We start from the raw sequence: 16,851 nt of genomic DNA on the forward strand, positions 1-16,851 counted from the left end.
ATCATTATTTGAAGAAATACTGTACTGTAGAAATTATTCTTTTATTTATTTATTTATTTATTTATTTATTTATTTTTTTTTTTTCAATCCGACTAGCCTTAAACAGTCAGGGCTGCAGAGTAGACGGATGAGCAATGCCAAAAAGTGATTTACATTATTTTGCAACCCGTTGTATGTCTTGCAAAACGTTTTTTTGTTTGTTTTTATTGAATGAACCGCGCTGCACATGACCAGGGTTGCCAGATTTCTGACAGAACAATTGCGACATCGTTCTTAAAAACAAGACCAAACAAGACCAAAACAAACGCGTATGGGCGTTTATGCAAATTCCAACCCGCGACTCTCCAAAAAACAAGCCCAATTCCGCGTATTATACGCGGACTTGGCAACTCTGCATATGATATGTTTACCCGCCCATAGTTGGTCGTTGTTTGATGACGTTTGCAGGGACTTTCCAAGTACTGTAATAAACTAGTTAAGAGGTAAATGACGACAGTAGAAAGGGAGGTGAAAACAGTGGGTTTCGCAAAACTAGAGGCGTTGAAACATGAAAAAGATTCAAAGCTACGTGTTGTCGAGTTACTTTAAAGAAAGACCGAGAAAAGCGTTTTTGTGAAATTTACAAATAAATATAAAAAATGTCAGCACGGCTCCCCGGGGGGCCGGACAGGACAGCCAGCGAGCTGCCTTGCTGTTCTACGGGCGGTGCTGGGATTTACAGCCGCAGCATGTCACCAGCAAAACAACATCCACGGATGCTTACTGACGAATTCGCAGTCTCCGAGGAGAGGCAGAGCTTTCTGACATCTGTCAAACCTAAAGTCGAGTTGCTTTTCAGAGTGGATTTCACAATCGTAGGCCTGCTGGACCCGGCCGTGGGTCGCGGAAGCAGAGCAACGAGGCAGATTTGGGTTCAGTTGACGGGGATGAAGGAAGACGTATGGAAGGCCAAGGTACCGGCTCTGTGTGTTTTATACGTTGGTATTGTTAGTAGTAGTGTTATTAACATTATTCGATCATAAGCAGGTTAAATACATTTAAGGTGTGGAGCTAATTTTTACAACACAATAGGCGTATATGGTGACATTGTTATTATTTGACAGTAGGTTACAGTAAAGCACTTTATTATTATTATTATTATTATTATTATTTGATTACATGTAGTGCCTAATACGGGTTTTTAGAAAAACAGTGCATGGTGTTCTTACCTGCCCCATGCTGAACATTTCATTATAGCAGCAAAACCCCATTTTCGGTGGATGTGAGTTGTGTTCAGCGGTATTGTAGTGTGACAGAAGCCCTATTCCCCAGCACTGCACTTACCCTGCTGGGGTAAACGGTGAAAAAGGCTGCCGCACTTGCCTTGTATTGTATAGAAGTGCGCATACTGGGGTTGGGCTGATCAAACTAGTATCTTTAAACTTGTGAAAAATAAATATCAACACATTGTTATTATTTTTTTTCTAACTTTCAATTCTTAACCAAGCAAGGCACTAGTGGGTTTGTTTGTTTTAACAGTGTGTTACTGTAAGTAAGTAAGTAATGTCTTAACATTTTCAGAAATAAAACCAGAAGTGAGAATTATTTACATCACAGTTCGGACATTTCTAAAGAAGCCCCCCTCCCCCCCAAAAAAAACCAATTTTTCTGGAATCTCCAGTACAAAGCCTCCCCCGTTTTCTCTTTCACAATATATGCTGAAACCAGAAGTGTTAGTGACTCACAAGCTTTACATCTTGGCTTTTCATAACACGGTAATCAAGCCAAGAGTGTGACTCATATGCTGTGCATTTCATACTGTATATACTAGCAGTAGAAATCCCATGCTGTGTTCAGAGGGTATTTTACACATGCTGTGTGTGCAGTGTCACAGTATTGTATCTGAGTGGTATCTCAGGGAAGCACTGAGTCACCTCATAGTAACTAAGAGCACTACCAAAAAAAAAACCCCACAAATGTCTGAGTGGGATGTTCTGTCCCACCGGGTCGCTGAACCGAATTTAAAGAGGAAGTAGCGGGGTTCTGAAAAGTATAGCGTTGCTACAACTGTTTAAATAACGTACCTGTAATTGTTCTTATCATTGTTAACATCCTCACAACTTTTTACACTTAATACCTTTAAAGTCTGTTTCAAAACTCTTTTCAAAATGGCTTCTCTAGTGCAGGGAGGGCGATTTAAAAAAAAACCATAAGTACTCTGGCTTTTCTGTTCCATACCACATCATCGATTGTTATTGCTGTGTTACCTGTTTGACAATGTGGGCAATAATCCTGACACTATCAATGCACTAGAGCGGACATTTTGAAAAGAGCTTTGAAACAGACTTTAAAGTTCTAAGTGTAAAAAGTTGTCAGGATGTTAACAATGAAAATAAAAATTACAGGTGCGTTATTCAAACCGTTGTAGCAACACGTGGGGACGTGTAACACTGTACTTTTCAGATCTCTGCTACTTACTCTTTAAGTTCTGGTTATTTTTTCTCACCACAAATAAGTAGTCCAGTTGGGGTCGTTTTCCACAGCTGTCTGAAAGTTGCCTTCTGAACCATGGCTTGAATACTGTGCTGTGTCTCCTTCTGGTTCCAGGAATACGTCAAGGGTGTCTGTAACCCAGAACTGCAAGAGATGGAGAAGTACCCCAAGGACATGCACTGCATATTTGTTGGAGCACAGAAATTATTCATCAACTGCCTCATACAGGACACGAGTGCCGATGTGTCGGTGGTGGAGATGGGCATGCTGAGCATTCGCGGTGGGACTGAGGCAGTGGTGATGGCGCAGAGTCAGATTCAGCAGTTTGTAAAGCTTTTCGTAGAAAACCAGAGCTTGCTGAGTAAAAAGGAGCCTTTGGTGAAGAAGGCGTTTAAGAATTTTGTAGAATCACATGCTGATAAGTATACCATGGAGTTACTTCTGTTGCCAAGTTCCCTAAAAGAAGAACTTTTGAGTCTCACCAAGAGCACTGTGCAGCGGCATACAAGGCTTGAGTTTCAGGACACTTTCGACAAAGTGCAGTCTCACCCGAGGTGTGGAAACAATGCATCCTGCATAGACATAGAAAACCCGCAAGAGGTAGAAAGAGGAAAAGCCTGCACCCCTGTAACAGAACTGTCAAACCAAATACTGAACGCCTTTATCGCAGAGTTTGAAGAGGATCCGCCTGCGGAGTCAACAGTGCCCAAGGAGAGACAGTCTTGCAAGAGGAGATCTTCGGGCAGTGAGGATCGGGATACAAAGAGGCAGTTTTCACTTGAAAGCAAAGACAGCGCCTATAGTGTCGTCAAGTCTGGCAGCCCCACATACATACTCAGCGATGAGGACAGTGCAAACACCGATGGCTCGGTCATTATGGTAGACAGCAATCGGGCAGAGGATGTGAGCCCTGAAACCAATTACAACTGCCTGGTGAACTTCTTTAAAACTATGGGGTATGCCAGGGAGCTTGTGGTTAAAGTCATCGAGGAGATGGGCCAAAGGGAGGAACCTCTTGTGCTTCTCAAACGTATTGAGGAAGAAAACCAAAAGCTGCAAGGTGGGGAAAGAAAGCACCCCATCTCCCAAGCTCCTAGCAGCTCAAAAAAGACTTTGTGTGAAGGATCGAAGAAATCCGTCCAGCCAGAGGTGCGTTCAGGCAAGGGCAAGGAAAAGCAGAGTAACATATTAAGTGATGTGAAGAACTGCAAGCCTCTGAATGCCTGTCGGCAAGAAGAACAGCGAAGTGACTCCCTCAGGGTGACCGAGAACATATCCTTGTGTCCGCGCATAAAGCCTTTGAATGCCTATCAGCAAGAACAGCAAAGTGACTCCCTCAGAGTGACCAAGAACATATCCTTGTGTCCGCGCATAAAGGCAGTGATAACAATCGGTGATGATGAAGATGAAAAAGATATAGAGACTGATGGGTCCGCTGTTAAACCTGCTCTGAGATTAGCGAAAGAGAATGTGACTCTGAAAGAAGCAGACTTCATAGCAAGAGGGAGCTCTGGGAAGCCGTTGTTTAAACCAGTCCTGGTTGAATCAGTCACTCCTCTGCGGAGCTCAGCAGGACTCTCTTCCAGACAGGACGCCAGCCCAGCCCCCGATAAACTCTCTCGCTGCTCCTCCTCCTCCTTCTTTCAGGCTGTACCTTCCAGGCCGCCTTTACAATTCATCGCAACAATGCCTTCCCATGAGGCAGCAGCATCTGTACCGGCAGCTAAACCTCAGAAGCCGAACGCTTCATATGTGACAGGAGAGAAACGGTTTCAGGAGTCTCTGAAAACAAAATACAAACTGAATCTTGAAAATAAACCAGGAAGGCAGGATCTAAAGAATGTCATCATTGATGGCAGCAATGTGGCCATGGGGTAAGTATGGTTAAACATGTAGCCTAGCCCCTGCAGTGTAGGACTGTGCCTCTTTTCCAGTGCCCATGTTTCTGTAAAATCAGCAGTACCTAACGGATAGTGTAACTGTGACCCTTGTGATGCAGTGGGCCATAAGATGGTCTTGCTTGCCGGCCAGCACTCGGCCACTCGCTATACACTGAAGTCTAGGTTGGATTGAACTGAACCCACCCCCACCTCCCTTGCTATTATGTTTATGATCAGATCTAGACACTCAGAACATCACATGAACAGAGACATTGATGAATTGGTTATGCAACAATATGTTATATGGTGATATTAGTAAAGGGGTAAAGAATATTTGTTGTTTAAATTCTGTTAATTTATTTCATACAATTAGATGGATAACCCCATATTTCTGACTCTGAAGGTGTTATTTTGGGGTGTCTGTGTGCTTTGTTAGGTTGAACTATCAAATCCCACCCAACCACTTCACTACATAGTTAACATGGGACTGTGTGCATGCTTGGACATGTGGAGAGCACTTTGTACTGTGTGCAGATCACAGGGTAGGAGCTGGACAGGGACGGGTTGTATTTATTTCTGCCAGGTGTAATACATATTGTTGTTTTTTAAATGTACAGTTCCAGTAAAAACAAATCCCAATTACAATAAAATCCCTCAGGCCAAGCCAGATCTTTCCAAAACTCCAGCAAGATGAGACTTAAAGCTACTTGCAGTTCTCTCTCTGTGCTTCAAAGGATGTGTTTTGAAATTATTCCTGTTGCGTAAATCTGTGATGATTAGATTTTTTGAGTGCATTTTTTTTTCTTTTTACACAACAGTACTCACACACGTTTGGTCACCATCATAACTGTTGCATGAAACCAGAGTGTAATAATCCAGCACCTCTGCACTTAAGCATTTGTATGTCAGCTGACAAGTGTTCAGCTGATATCCCATCCTGCCTTTCTTCTTAAAGGCGTACAGCCTCTATACATGAACCCCCAATATCTCTCACAAGCACCTGGGTACATATTGTTACAATATCACAACAAAAGGAATATGCTTTTTTGTGCATCTGTATAGCTATTATGTACCATATATCACCTTACAGTACAATAATACAACAAAAAATGGACTGAATGATAATACTCGAAAATAGTGTTCAATGGTACAACCACAACAAGGACTGAGCCCCCTGTGAACAGAAAGCAATGTGGACCTGGCATGAGAACAGAGAGAGAGAGAGATCTTGGGTGAGACGTGCACAAACATGACTGCAGGAGTCCCCTTAGTTCTGATGAACAGCACTATAAGTTCAGTGCTGTTGTATTCAGATTGCAGTTTTAATGTAGGGGTCTCAGGCTGTCCCCAGCCCAGTAGTATGTCGAGGTGGTGATGTTACAGTGTGTAGGCATTGTGGTTACAGTTTTAATGTAGGGGTCTCGGGCTGTCCCCTATGTCGAGGTGGTGAGCTTGCAGTGTGTAGGCACTGTGGTTACAGTTTTAATGTAGGGGTCTCGGGCTGTCCCCTGTCCAGTAGTATGTTGAGGTGGTGAGGTTACAGTGTGTAGGCACTGTGGGTTTTTTCGGTATGTGTTGTCGAGTAACTAGGGTCATGATGTAGCCTATTCTTTTGTAAAACTGATTACGAAAAACTAGTTCCCATAATTTCTGAGAAATGCAGATGCTGTAAGGTTAGATTAATATTCAGTTTGGTGCAATGTGAAAAGTACTTGATTTCTTAGAAAATAATTCTGAGAAAAAAAAAAAAAAAGATTCCTGTAAGTCAGAACACTCATTTGTTAACCTTTTTTTTTTTTTAGTAAAAGTTCCCTGTCTTTGTTCACCTGCTAAAATGCACAGCAGTGGGCTGTAAGATTGAACCACAGCGGAGGTGAGCTAGTCTGTGTGGGCTTTGGCCCACATAGATAACACTGTCAGCATCCTCTCTGAAAGAAGGGTTATTTTTAGATTCAAAATCACTTCTCCATTGTGTAAAACTTGGTTTGCATAATAACACCTTGACAGTATCTCAAGGTGGAGCTGATCCAGGTCACAATGTTAGAAGGGGAAGCGCTACTTTTTCTTGATCTTTTCTTTTGCTGTAAATTCTTCAGTGCATCCGGTTTGTGTGAGTGCACCCTACCCATTCCTTGCATTCTCTTCCAGGCATGGGCTGCACAAATACTTTTCGTGTCGTGGGATCGCCATTGCCGTAGAGTTCTTCTGGAAATACGGACACAGACACATCACTGTATTTGTTCCACAGTGGAGACAGAGATATGATCCCCTCATTACAGGTATGGGTTGGTCCAAGTATCTGAGGAGCAGGAACACAGGTGGCAGTATTCAAACCAATGGGGGGAACGCTTTGACACACACTATTATATCCGTATATTCTTGATATGACATACACTGATATACACTAGTGTATCACAGCTCTGCAACAGGGATTGTGTGTGTTCATTTTTTTGTATTTTTTTTTTTTTTTAACAGAGAAGCATTTCTTAGAAGAATTGGAAGAGCTGGGGATTCTGTCATATACTCCTGCTAGAATGTTTTGTGGACAAAGAATCGCGTCTCACGATGACAGGTAGGAGGTCTATATCTATATATCTATGTAACACCAAAGCCATATTCACTGTATTGAAGTGAGATGCTATCCAGAGCGTGCTTTCAAGGGCAGACTCACGTGGGGTCTGCCTCTAGCCAGTGCTGCTGCTCCCTTACCTTTTCATGAGCAGCTCATTCAAACAGTGGAAAGGGATTCATTTAGAAATCTTCCACCACTGTATCTGCAAGAGGGAACCAAAGCCAATAGAAAACACAATGCACTGTAGCCTAATAAAGAAAACCTTGCCTGCATGTCTTCATTTTTTACAGGTTCTTGTTACACCTGGCAGAAAAAACTGGGGGAGTCGTCGTCACAAATGACAATTTAAGAGAATTTGTAACTGAATCCGAAGCGTGGAGACAAATCGTAAAAGAAAGGTAATCTGTCTGTTAGTAACTGAGAGGGTAAGTGTTTGGCTGTTCCTTGAGGCTGCGGGTTTGAGTGTGTGAAGCAGTCAGAGATCAGTGGCCATGCATTGGCTGTTCCTTGAGGCTGCGGGTTTGAGTGTGTGAAGCAGTCAGAGATCAGTGGCCATGCATTGGCTGTTCTTGAGGCTGCGGGTTTGAGTGTGTGAAGCAGTCAGAGATCAGTGGCCATGCATTGGCTGTTCCTTGAGGCTGCGGGTTTGAGTGTGTGAAGCAGTCAGAGATCAGTGGCCATGCATTGGCTGTTCCTTGAGGCTGCGGGTTTGAGTGTGTGAAGCAGTCAGAGATCAGTGGCCATGCATTGGCTGTTCCTTGAGGCTGCGGGTTTGAGTGTGTGAAGCAGTCAGAGATCAGTGGCCATGCATTGGCTGTTCCTTGAGGCTGCGGGTTTGAGTGTGTGAAGCAGTCAGAGATCAGTGGCCATGCATTGGCTGTTCCTTGAGGCTGCGGGTTTGAGTGTGTGAAGCAGTCAGAGATCAGTGGCCATGCAGGACAGCAGCCTGCCTGTTAGAAGGGTAACTTGAACCTGATTAGAAAGAAGTTACCAAACTTGGCTTGTCGGTCCAGTAGTACAGAGACTCTCCATGATATCTGTATCGTATCTCAATGAACCCTCCAAACAAACAGCTCATGTTTATCAACAACAGGAGTTAAGGATGGGAAATGTATTTTGATCTTATTTTGCTTGCATACATTTCTCAGAGATTCATGCAGCTCATGAGTAATTTTGTGTTTCAATAGGCTTTTACAATATACATTTGTTGGTGATATATTCATGATACCTGATGATCCTCTGGGGAGATTTGGACCCAGACTGGATGAGTTTATGCGCAAAGACTTAAGGTACCTATTGAATGCTTCTTCTTTTGTAGAATATGAATCTTAAAACTATATCATTCTGCTCACATTTGAAGTATTTTCACTGGAAGTGTGTATTTTTGTATTTGCTCCTAGGCGTGGACCTCCACGAGCACAGCTCGGACCTCCAGCAGCAGCTTCCACTGAACCTCCACCAGCTACAGGGCCTGGGCTTCAAACCCCCCCCCTTCCAGCGCAGAGCCCCGACGAGCCTCCGCGCAGATCTACGGCAGACACGGAGGATGCCAGGAAGCACCTCTATAATATCTTCCCTCAACAAAGACAGAAGATTGATCAGATCCTGTCTGAGCACCCGCACATGAGAGACCTGAATTCACTGTCCTCACTGGTGCTGGACCTCGAAGGACAGCATGGGTAGCAAGCGCAGGAAGAAAGGCACGGGTACAAGCGCAGGACGAAAGGCACAGACTGTTGCGCTTTTCTTTTTGTTGTTTGTGTGTGTGCGAGAGAAGAATGTAAATTAAACTTTTGAGTTTGAAATGGTTTGTTTTCATTAGAAAAGGAAAATATTTTGTTAACAGCTGTTTGTTCAAAATCTGTATATTTTCTTGTAATTAACATTTAATTTATTGCATCAGAGAGCTAGGTTTGTTGTTAATTACTGTGTTACAATGCTTGTTTCTGTAAACCATGTACATTGTCTGTCCTTGTAAAAAATGAATATACCCCAACTTGTACATTTAAGTCCCATACTCATTGGGTACAGAATATTTTTTTACATTTAGGGCAAACCTTTGTAATGAAAAACACAGGTTTTTTATTTTTTTGTGTCTCAGATTTGATCAGTTGCTGTTCTGTTTCATTATAGTGTTAATGAAAGCACTTTGAACAGTTACAGCTCTGGCCAAAAGTTTTGCATCCCCCTATAGAATTCACTCATTCAGCTTTGCAAAGTCGAATGAAACCTGAATAATAATATGTTTATTGAATTACACACTGCTCTGTAGTTTTCTTTATATTTAACAAAAAAGTTACAACATTGGAAAGTTTTGACATTTCGAAATTAAATGAAATACTGTACTACTATCATGGCTTCCGGTAGACTTTTGCAATATCCTTTTGTAGTTTCTTTGATTACATGATGTTAAATAAAAGAGCTCACTTGTGTTCATATATTTTATTTATCTTAATCCTAAAATTCAAGGTCATGCAAAACTTTTGTCCATAGCTGTGCAGTCTATACTAAAGCATTTGTGCTTAGCTGTGCAGTCTATACTAAAATGTCAAGTCTTTACATTAATGTTGCTGTTTAGGCCTTTGTGGCCCTTGTTCTGAAGTTCACTGATCTTGAGACCTGGAAGGAGTGAAGTCTATTTCTTTGTTTCCGTTGAGGCTCTTCTGTCACGTACAGTATGTGTTGTTGAAAGTCCACATTCATTTCTTGTGATCATTGTGAGGTGTTTATTTGAAATGTTTATGGAGCTACTCTCAGAATATTGTGTACAGTTATAGTTGGCTGGGAGGAGTGTGTTAAAGATAATTTCGTTGCACCTCCCAAAGCATTTTGCAGTACATGCACTGTTCAAGTCTCATTAAAAATTTGGTTTTGAAGTTAATTTTGGTTCTGTGTCCATGGGTCAATTGCAACAGACTAAAAGGAGTGTACTAACTGGATGATCCTGTGGTGAGTACGGAGGACGATACTAAACCACTACGCAACTTAATACCAATTTCAACGAACTAAGCAGCTTACCATAGTCCCCAGCTGCAACAAACCAAAGTAACTGCTGCTGCCCTCCTAGAGGATACTAAAACATGTTGCAGTACTAAGTTAGTGAAGCAATTTCTGTAGACTAAAGACTTGTGATATTGTACTAACTGGAACAAATATGAAAAAGCCCAACATGTATTGCCAACTTTTATGAAACTGAACTATTCATAACCACAAATAATAAAATGATTTGAAGTCCTGGGGGAAAAACAAGCAAGCAAAAAAGAAAATCAAAACGTTTGCAACAAAACCAGTTTCATCCATATTCAAATAATTATAGGCCTATTTTAATAATAACAATAATAATAATAATTCCAGTAGGAAGTTCAAGTGTCTACTTTCAGCCTCTTCCACAGATTTTTTGAATTTGCTGCTGTACCTGCTGGTCGCCCCTCGGGGGGGGGGGGGGGGGGGGGCAGCATGAAATCTGTTTACAGTGTAGTGGGATTGCTGTGGGATGCTTTCAGCCAGCCTCCACAATTTAAATAAAATCTTTTATACCCTGTACGAAATAAAGTTTTTACTCCATTGTATAATTTTAAACACAACTACTGGCCATGATTGCCTTTATATGGATGTACTGAGAACATAGCTTTGTATATGAGATGAACCCCTTTTCAGAGATTGCACGCTTCTGGAGTTGAAACACAACTTATCCCCAGGGTTACATCACAAAGTGTGTTTCACCTGCAGGTGAGGCAGCTGGCTAGCTCTGTTGGCAGAACAGGGGACTGCTTCCCAGGTTAGTGGGTTAAAACTGTGTTAAGGGAATGGGTTTTCCTTTAAAGACTTTGTCCTTTTTAATGGACTCAGTTATACACAATTAGACAAGATGTCAGTGGTCTTAAATATAAAAATAATAATATAAAGAGGTTGATATAAGATCTGATATGCAATGCTAGGCTCGTATGTAGCCACGTACTGCTATGGGATAATTCAGTGAAATGTGTTTTATAGTCAGTGTGTAACACACTTTCTTTGTGGGACCTGGTGGTACAGTGTGCTAATGTGATGGTCTTCCCTACTTTTTCTCCCTGAAAACTGTAGTTCAAACCCAGCTTCTAGAGGTGCATTCCTGAGCACTTCCAATGCTGCATTTTGTTGGTTTTTTAGCCAAAAAAAACTAAAAATTATATTTTCAGGAAAAAATTTGACAATTAAAAAAAGAAAAAAGTAAAAGCATGCCAAGGAAAATGCACAAGACTGAGCTGCTATCCACCTTATTATTCCCTTAGCATGCACTACCTCATTGGTCCACTGGAGGGCGTATTTTGTAAAGTTTTTTTTTTTTTTTTTTAATGTCACATTTTTCATGAAAATATCATTTTTTGTTTTTGGCAAAAAAACAAAAACAAAAAAACAAACAAATAAAATACAACACTGTAATTCATGAGCATATAAACAGTCCACTAATAAACCCCTAACTCAAACATTTAATAATAAAAAACAGTACTTGCAGCAGTAGGAGGTTGTGTGATATGAAAAGCCATGACCACTTACTGCTGAATGTGTGCTCAAGACTCCGCCCAGCGGCAGCAAGAGGCAATGCATGCACAGGGTAATATATCAAGTCTCCTTATAGTTAAAACAGATGTTTCTTTATACCTGGCACCAATGAGTTTGCCTGGCTACAGACCCGGTATAGTACCCTGTGCATGCATTATCTCTTCCCATTGTCTACACGTTTAGCAGTAGTATGAGTGGTCTGCACATCCTGCACCCGTCAAACTGGCTGCTTTGTAAGGGACTGGTATGAGCGGTCTGCACATCCTGCACCCGTCAAACTGGCTGCTTTGTAAGGGACTGGTATGAGCGGTCTGCACATTCTGCACTCGTCAAACTGGCTGCTTTGTAAGGGACTGGTATGAGCGGTCTGCACATCCTGCACTTGTCAAACTGGCTGCTTTGTAAGGGACTGGTATGAGCGGTCTGCACATCCTGCACTCGTCAAACTGTCTGCTTTGTAAGGGACTGGTATGAGCGGTCTGCACATCCTGCACCCGTCAAACTGGCTGCTTTGTAAGGGACTGGTATGAGCGGTCTGCACATCCTGCACTCGTCAAACTGGCTGCTTTGTAAGGGACTGGTATGAGCGGTCTGCACATCCTGCACTCGTCAAACTGGCTGCTTTGGCTTTTCATGGAACCTAAAACAAGGTGTTTGTTTCAGCCAAGCATTCTCTACAAGTCATGCCAATAAAAAAAGAAGAAAGAAAACAACAACAAAAAAGTGTAAGATACCTAACTGGAAGAAAAGAACAGGACACCCTCACTGTAACAGCTTCCAACAGAAAGCTTTCCTTTTTAACATGGATTATCAGAAAGCTTTCCTTTTTAACATGGATTATCAGAAAGCTGTCCTTTCTAATATGGATTATCAGAAAGGTTTCCTTTTTAATATGGATTATCAGAAAGCTTTCCTTTTTAACATGGATTATCAGAAAGCTTTCCTTTTTAATATGGATTATCAGAAAGCTTTCCTTTTTAATATGGATTATCAGAAAGCTTTCCTTTTTAATATGGATTATCAGAAAGCTTTCCTTTTTAACATGGATTATCAGAAAGCTTTCCTTTTTAATATGAATTATCAGAAAGCTTTCCTTTTTAATATGGATTATCAGAAAGCTTTCCTTTTTAATATGGATTATCAGAAAGCTTTCCTTTTTAATATGGATTATCAGAAAGCTTTCCTTTTTAACATGGATTATCAGAAAGCTTTCCTTTTTAATATGGATTATCAGAAAGCTTTCCTTTTTAATATGGATTATCAGAAAGCTTTCCTTTTTAATATGGATTATCAGAAAGCTTTCCTTTTTAATATGGATTATCAGAAAGGTTTCCTTTTTAATATGGATTATCAGAAAGCTTTCCTTTTTAATATGTATTATTGTGACAGAAAGCTGTCCTTTCTAATATGGATTATTTTGAATGATTGATTGTGTGTTTGGTGTGCTTCACATGCCACACAGGAATGTGCTGTTTGAGTTGCAGTCCTTTTCCTGCCTGGTTTTGAGTGTTGTAATAAAATTCATGTGTTAAAGGAGGGGGTGAGTGGTGCACTGAAGACCAGTAGAGACAGTGCAGTACGGCACATGCTTTCATACGCTTACACAGCTAGATGGATTGCATAGACACTCACAGTGATTCTGCAATGCTGCACAGTGTGTTTCCGTACCATTGCTTGTAGTGTAACAAACCCGTTCCTATACACCTGATTTGAAATTGTTAAACAAAGTTAAGAGTAACTTTAAATAAAGCATCCTAGTTGGTAATGTGCTACCATGCTTGCTATGTTGCAGTATATTGATCTGCAGCTCCCTGCTTTAACATGATACTTCCAAGTGAACAGTATTTGTAAGTTAGTTCTCCAGGATGCTTCGTGATCTGCAGTGGAGCAGTGTACACAGAGAAGGAAATCGAGACGTTAGCAGCTCAACATTAAGTCTCAGTGGCCCCTTTACGGAATGTTGAATTTTCGTCAACATTCCAGAACAATGTTCTAGTCCCAGCCAGGAATCTGGATTTCCCATTACACAGAATGCAAACTTTGTGCACTTTTAATGTTGGATATTGTGTCCCTAACATTGGTGTTAATAAACCCAGAGTCTTGTTACTTTTCTCTGCTTGACATGGATCATAGCCTGCATGCTCATGCAGCCAAACTGTTTCTCAGAGCGGGGTGGAGCAGTCTTCACCTCATCTGGAATTCCTTTCCAGTCACAAGCTGGTGCAGGGATCCCCTTCTGCATTCCTCTGTCAGCAGCATGATGGGAAGATGAGCAGTGCTGTCAACACAGCGTCCTCCAACCTGACAGCTGCATTCCTGAGAGCTCAGAGCCGCTCCAGTCATTAGCTAATGGACCATTACAATTAGAAGGCAGACACCAATATCACATTCCAATCCACTTCAATATATATTTAATGTACAAATGCTGTATGTTGCATTCAAATTGTGATATATAGATATTTATAAAAGGGCCACTAAACTGTGGTATGCAAATGTGGTTATGCATATTGGATTTGTATTTCTTTATACTAACACATACAAATGGTGCAAACCTTTACCTTATCCCTTATGAAATGGCTACTGTTCCAGTAGTTCAGTCCCAGCACAACAATAGGCTGCTACAGACAGTATAGACGCAGGTGACTTCTCTGGTTTTCATCTGCAGTGCTGAGTAAACGATCCTGCTATATAACCTAATTTGGACAAAATTAAGCTAATGGTTTTAAAGCTCTGCAATGGTGACCTGAGAAAACTGCAAGCAGCTTATTTAATCAAGGCAATTCACATTCACCAGTAGCAATACGTAGATAGATAGATAGATAGATAGATAGATAGATAGATAGATAGATAGATAGATAGATAGATAGATAGATAGATAGATAGATAGATAGATAGATAGATGCACACAAACATTTAGCATTATTTAATACACAGAGACAGATAGATTTCTTAGGTTCTACAGCAGAAAAGGTTTGATTGAGGATGCAGAGGGGTTACATCTTCAACCTTTCAGCCCTCGAGGCCTGTTAAAAGATGGCTCATTTCATAGGTGATTTCAGACAAGGAGGCTGTGTGGTCCAGTGGTTAAAGAAAAGGGCTTGTAAACAGGAGGTCCCCGGTTGAAATCCCACCTCAGCCGCTGACTCATTGTGTGACCCTGAGCAAGTCACTTAACCTCCTTGTTCTCCGTCTTTCGGGTGAGACGTAGTTGTAAGTGACTCTGCAGCTGATGCATAGTTCACACACCCTAGTCTCTGTAAGTCGCCTTGGATAAAGGCGTCTGCTAAATAAACAAATAATAATAATAATAATAATAATAATAATAATAATAATAATAATAATAATAATAATAATAATAATAATGTTGCACTCTCAAATACAGCCCAAGGATTGGATGGGCATGGAGACCGCACTGTGCTTTTCAGCACTGGGATAATGTGTGCTCCCATGCAATCCAATGCTGGTGCTCTCCCATGTGTTTCCAGTGCAGCCAATGAATCTGCCACTTTCAGAGAACTGAAAATCATTAAAAAATAAACAAACCAAACAACCAACCAGAAAACTGCTTTGCACACTGAGCTCACAGTGTAGACCAGGCAGCGCCTCTGAGCTGGCCAGGGCCAAGCTCATGATGTCATTTCCCTAGCCAGCCTGGCAAGTTCCTTGTGATCCATGGGAACAACCTCCAATGTAAACAACAGCCATTCAGTAAAAAAACAAACTACTCACTGCAGAGGCAAGAGCAGGCTTTAACCAGAGAACATGAGACTAAAAAAAACACATTGAAAAATATATTCTCTTGGTGTTTTTGTTATGACATCTACCCTTTTTTTTGCCATGGTTTTGTCAAAACTTACTGTGCTTTACCACTATTTATATACTGTTCTGCCACGGTTGCCTGTGCTTTACCACAACTCACTCTGCCTTTGCCATTCTGTATAACAGTGACCTTTCATAAGAGTAGTTTTTTTAAGCCTGTAATAATTGCAATAAAAGAAACATTGCTACATTTATTTTACAAATTGCTTAATCAGCACATGATGTTCAATAAGTCTCCATTCCCATTGACCACAGTCTCCTTGGTATTGCTCAACGTGAACACAAAGGGTTAACTGGAGCTCAGCCATAGAGATTAACACCAGGATGTGTTGTTTGTGCAGGGCTGCCATGCGAAACCTCAAGACAGCAGAGTGCACATGCTGACCAGCAAACTCTCAAAACCTGCAGTATAGGAAAACGGTGTCCACCCCTGCAGGCATTTAAAAACAGCACTGTCTGAACTCAGTGTGAATCACTGGCTGCTTGAGGTGTGGTGGTAGTTCCCATAGCATTACATCATGCAAACTGTGACAGGTGAATCAACAGAAACTAACAAACCTTAGAAGACAGTGTAATACACACGTTTATAGGTATGTCTGCCATGGTGTGACTAAAAGAGAGTGGAAACAGATCAATCGGCTGGTGAGAGAGATCACAGAGCATGAGCAGTTAGGAGAGCTGATCTGCTGCAGACACACGTGAGCAGTTAGGAGAGCTGATCTGCTGCAGACACACCTGAGCAGTTAGGAGAGCTGATCTGCTGCAGACACACCTGAGCAGTTAGGAGAGCTGATCTGCTGCAGACACACCTGAGCAGTTAGGAGATCTGATCTGCTGCAGACACACCTGAGCAGTTAGGAGATCTGATCTGTTGCAGACACACCTGAGCAGTTAGGAGATCTGATCTGCTGCAGACACACCTGAGCAGTTAGGAGAGCTGATCTGCTGCAGACACACCTGAGCAGTTTGGAGAGCTGATCCTTCAGCTTGGCTGCAGGGTTCTGCTGCTTTAGTCCAGAGACAGTCTTGTAAAAGAGATTTGAGTGGCTTGGACCTCCATGGTTTCATCCCACAACCACGGGCATATGTACACAGCTCCACCCTCAAGTAACAGCATGAATTCCTTTACATACATTCACCCCTACAGATCAGGTTAGTAGGTACAGTACCCAGCAAATGCAACTGCAGAGTCGGTTACCCAGTGCAACCCCTTTGCTCTTGATCTACAAATTGAGTAACCTTGTAAAAATGTCAACCTGCTGAAGCAGTACATACAACTATATATATATATATATATATATATATATATATATATATATATATATATATATATATATATATATATATATATATATATATATATATATATATATATTGTTGTTGTTGTATGTATATTAAGATTAGGGCTGCCTAATCTGTTTGAAATGTTTAAACGGCATTTGTTTGGCAACAAAACATGAATGCGCGTTTGTATACCTGCCTGGGTTAAGTTGTTTAGGTGAAAAGTTACGGTTGCTAAAACAGAAGCGCGCCGCCGGCTCCACGCTCTTAAAGCGCGCTCCCGAC

General features: G+C 41.4%; 1 protein-coding gene across 1 annotated transcript; it reads left to right on the forward strand.

Moving 5' to 3' along the window:
- The first annotated feature begins 420 nt into the window (after positions 1-420).
- n4bp1 (nedd4 binding protein 1) lies at positions 421-9,805 on the forward strand. The gene is made up of 7 exons (XM_034041246.3): positions 421-953; positions 2,587-4,346; positions 6,501-6,631; positions 6,828-6,924; positions 7,215-7,322; positions 8,112-8,213; positions 8,325-9,805. Exons 1-7 carry the CDS (start codon positions 639-641, stop codon positions 8,605-8,607), a joined length of 2,796 nt encoding a protein of 931 aa, XP_033897137.2. The 5' UTR covers positions 421-638; the 3' UTR covers positions 8,608-9,805.
- Positions 9,806-16,851: the final 7,046 nt, after the last annotated feature.

This window comes from Acipenser ruthenus, chromosome 19 (assembly GCF_902713425.1).
Source record: "Acipenser ruthenus chromosome 19, fAciRut3.2 maternal haplotype, whole genome shotgun sequence".
Taxonomy (NCBI): domain Eukaryota; kingdom Metazoa; phylum Chordata; class Actinopteri; order Acipenseriformes; family Acipenseridae; genus Acipenser; species Acipenser ruthenus.

Coding starts and splice junctions, on each gene's coding strand:
- n4bp1 (XM_034041246.3), top strand. CDS start 639: ATGTCAGCACGGCTCCCCGGGGGGCCGGACAGGACAGCCAGCGAGCTG. Junction 954..2,586: donor AAGACGTATGGAAGGCCAAG/GTACCGGCTCTG, acceptor TTCTGGTTCCAG/GAATACGTCAAGGGTGTCTG. Junction 7,323..8,111: donor AGACAAATCGTAAAAGAAAG/GTAATCTGTCTG, acceptor GTGTTTCAATAG/GCTTTTACAATATACATTTG.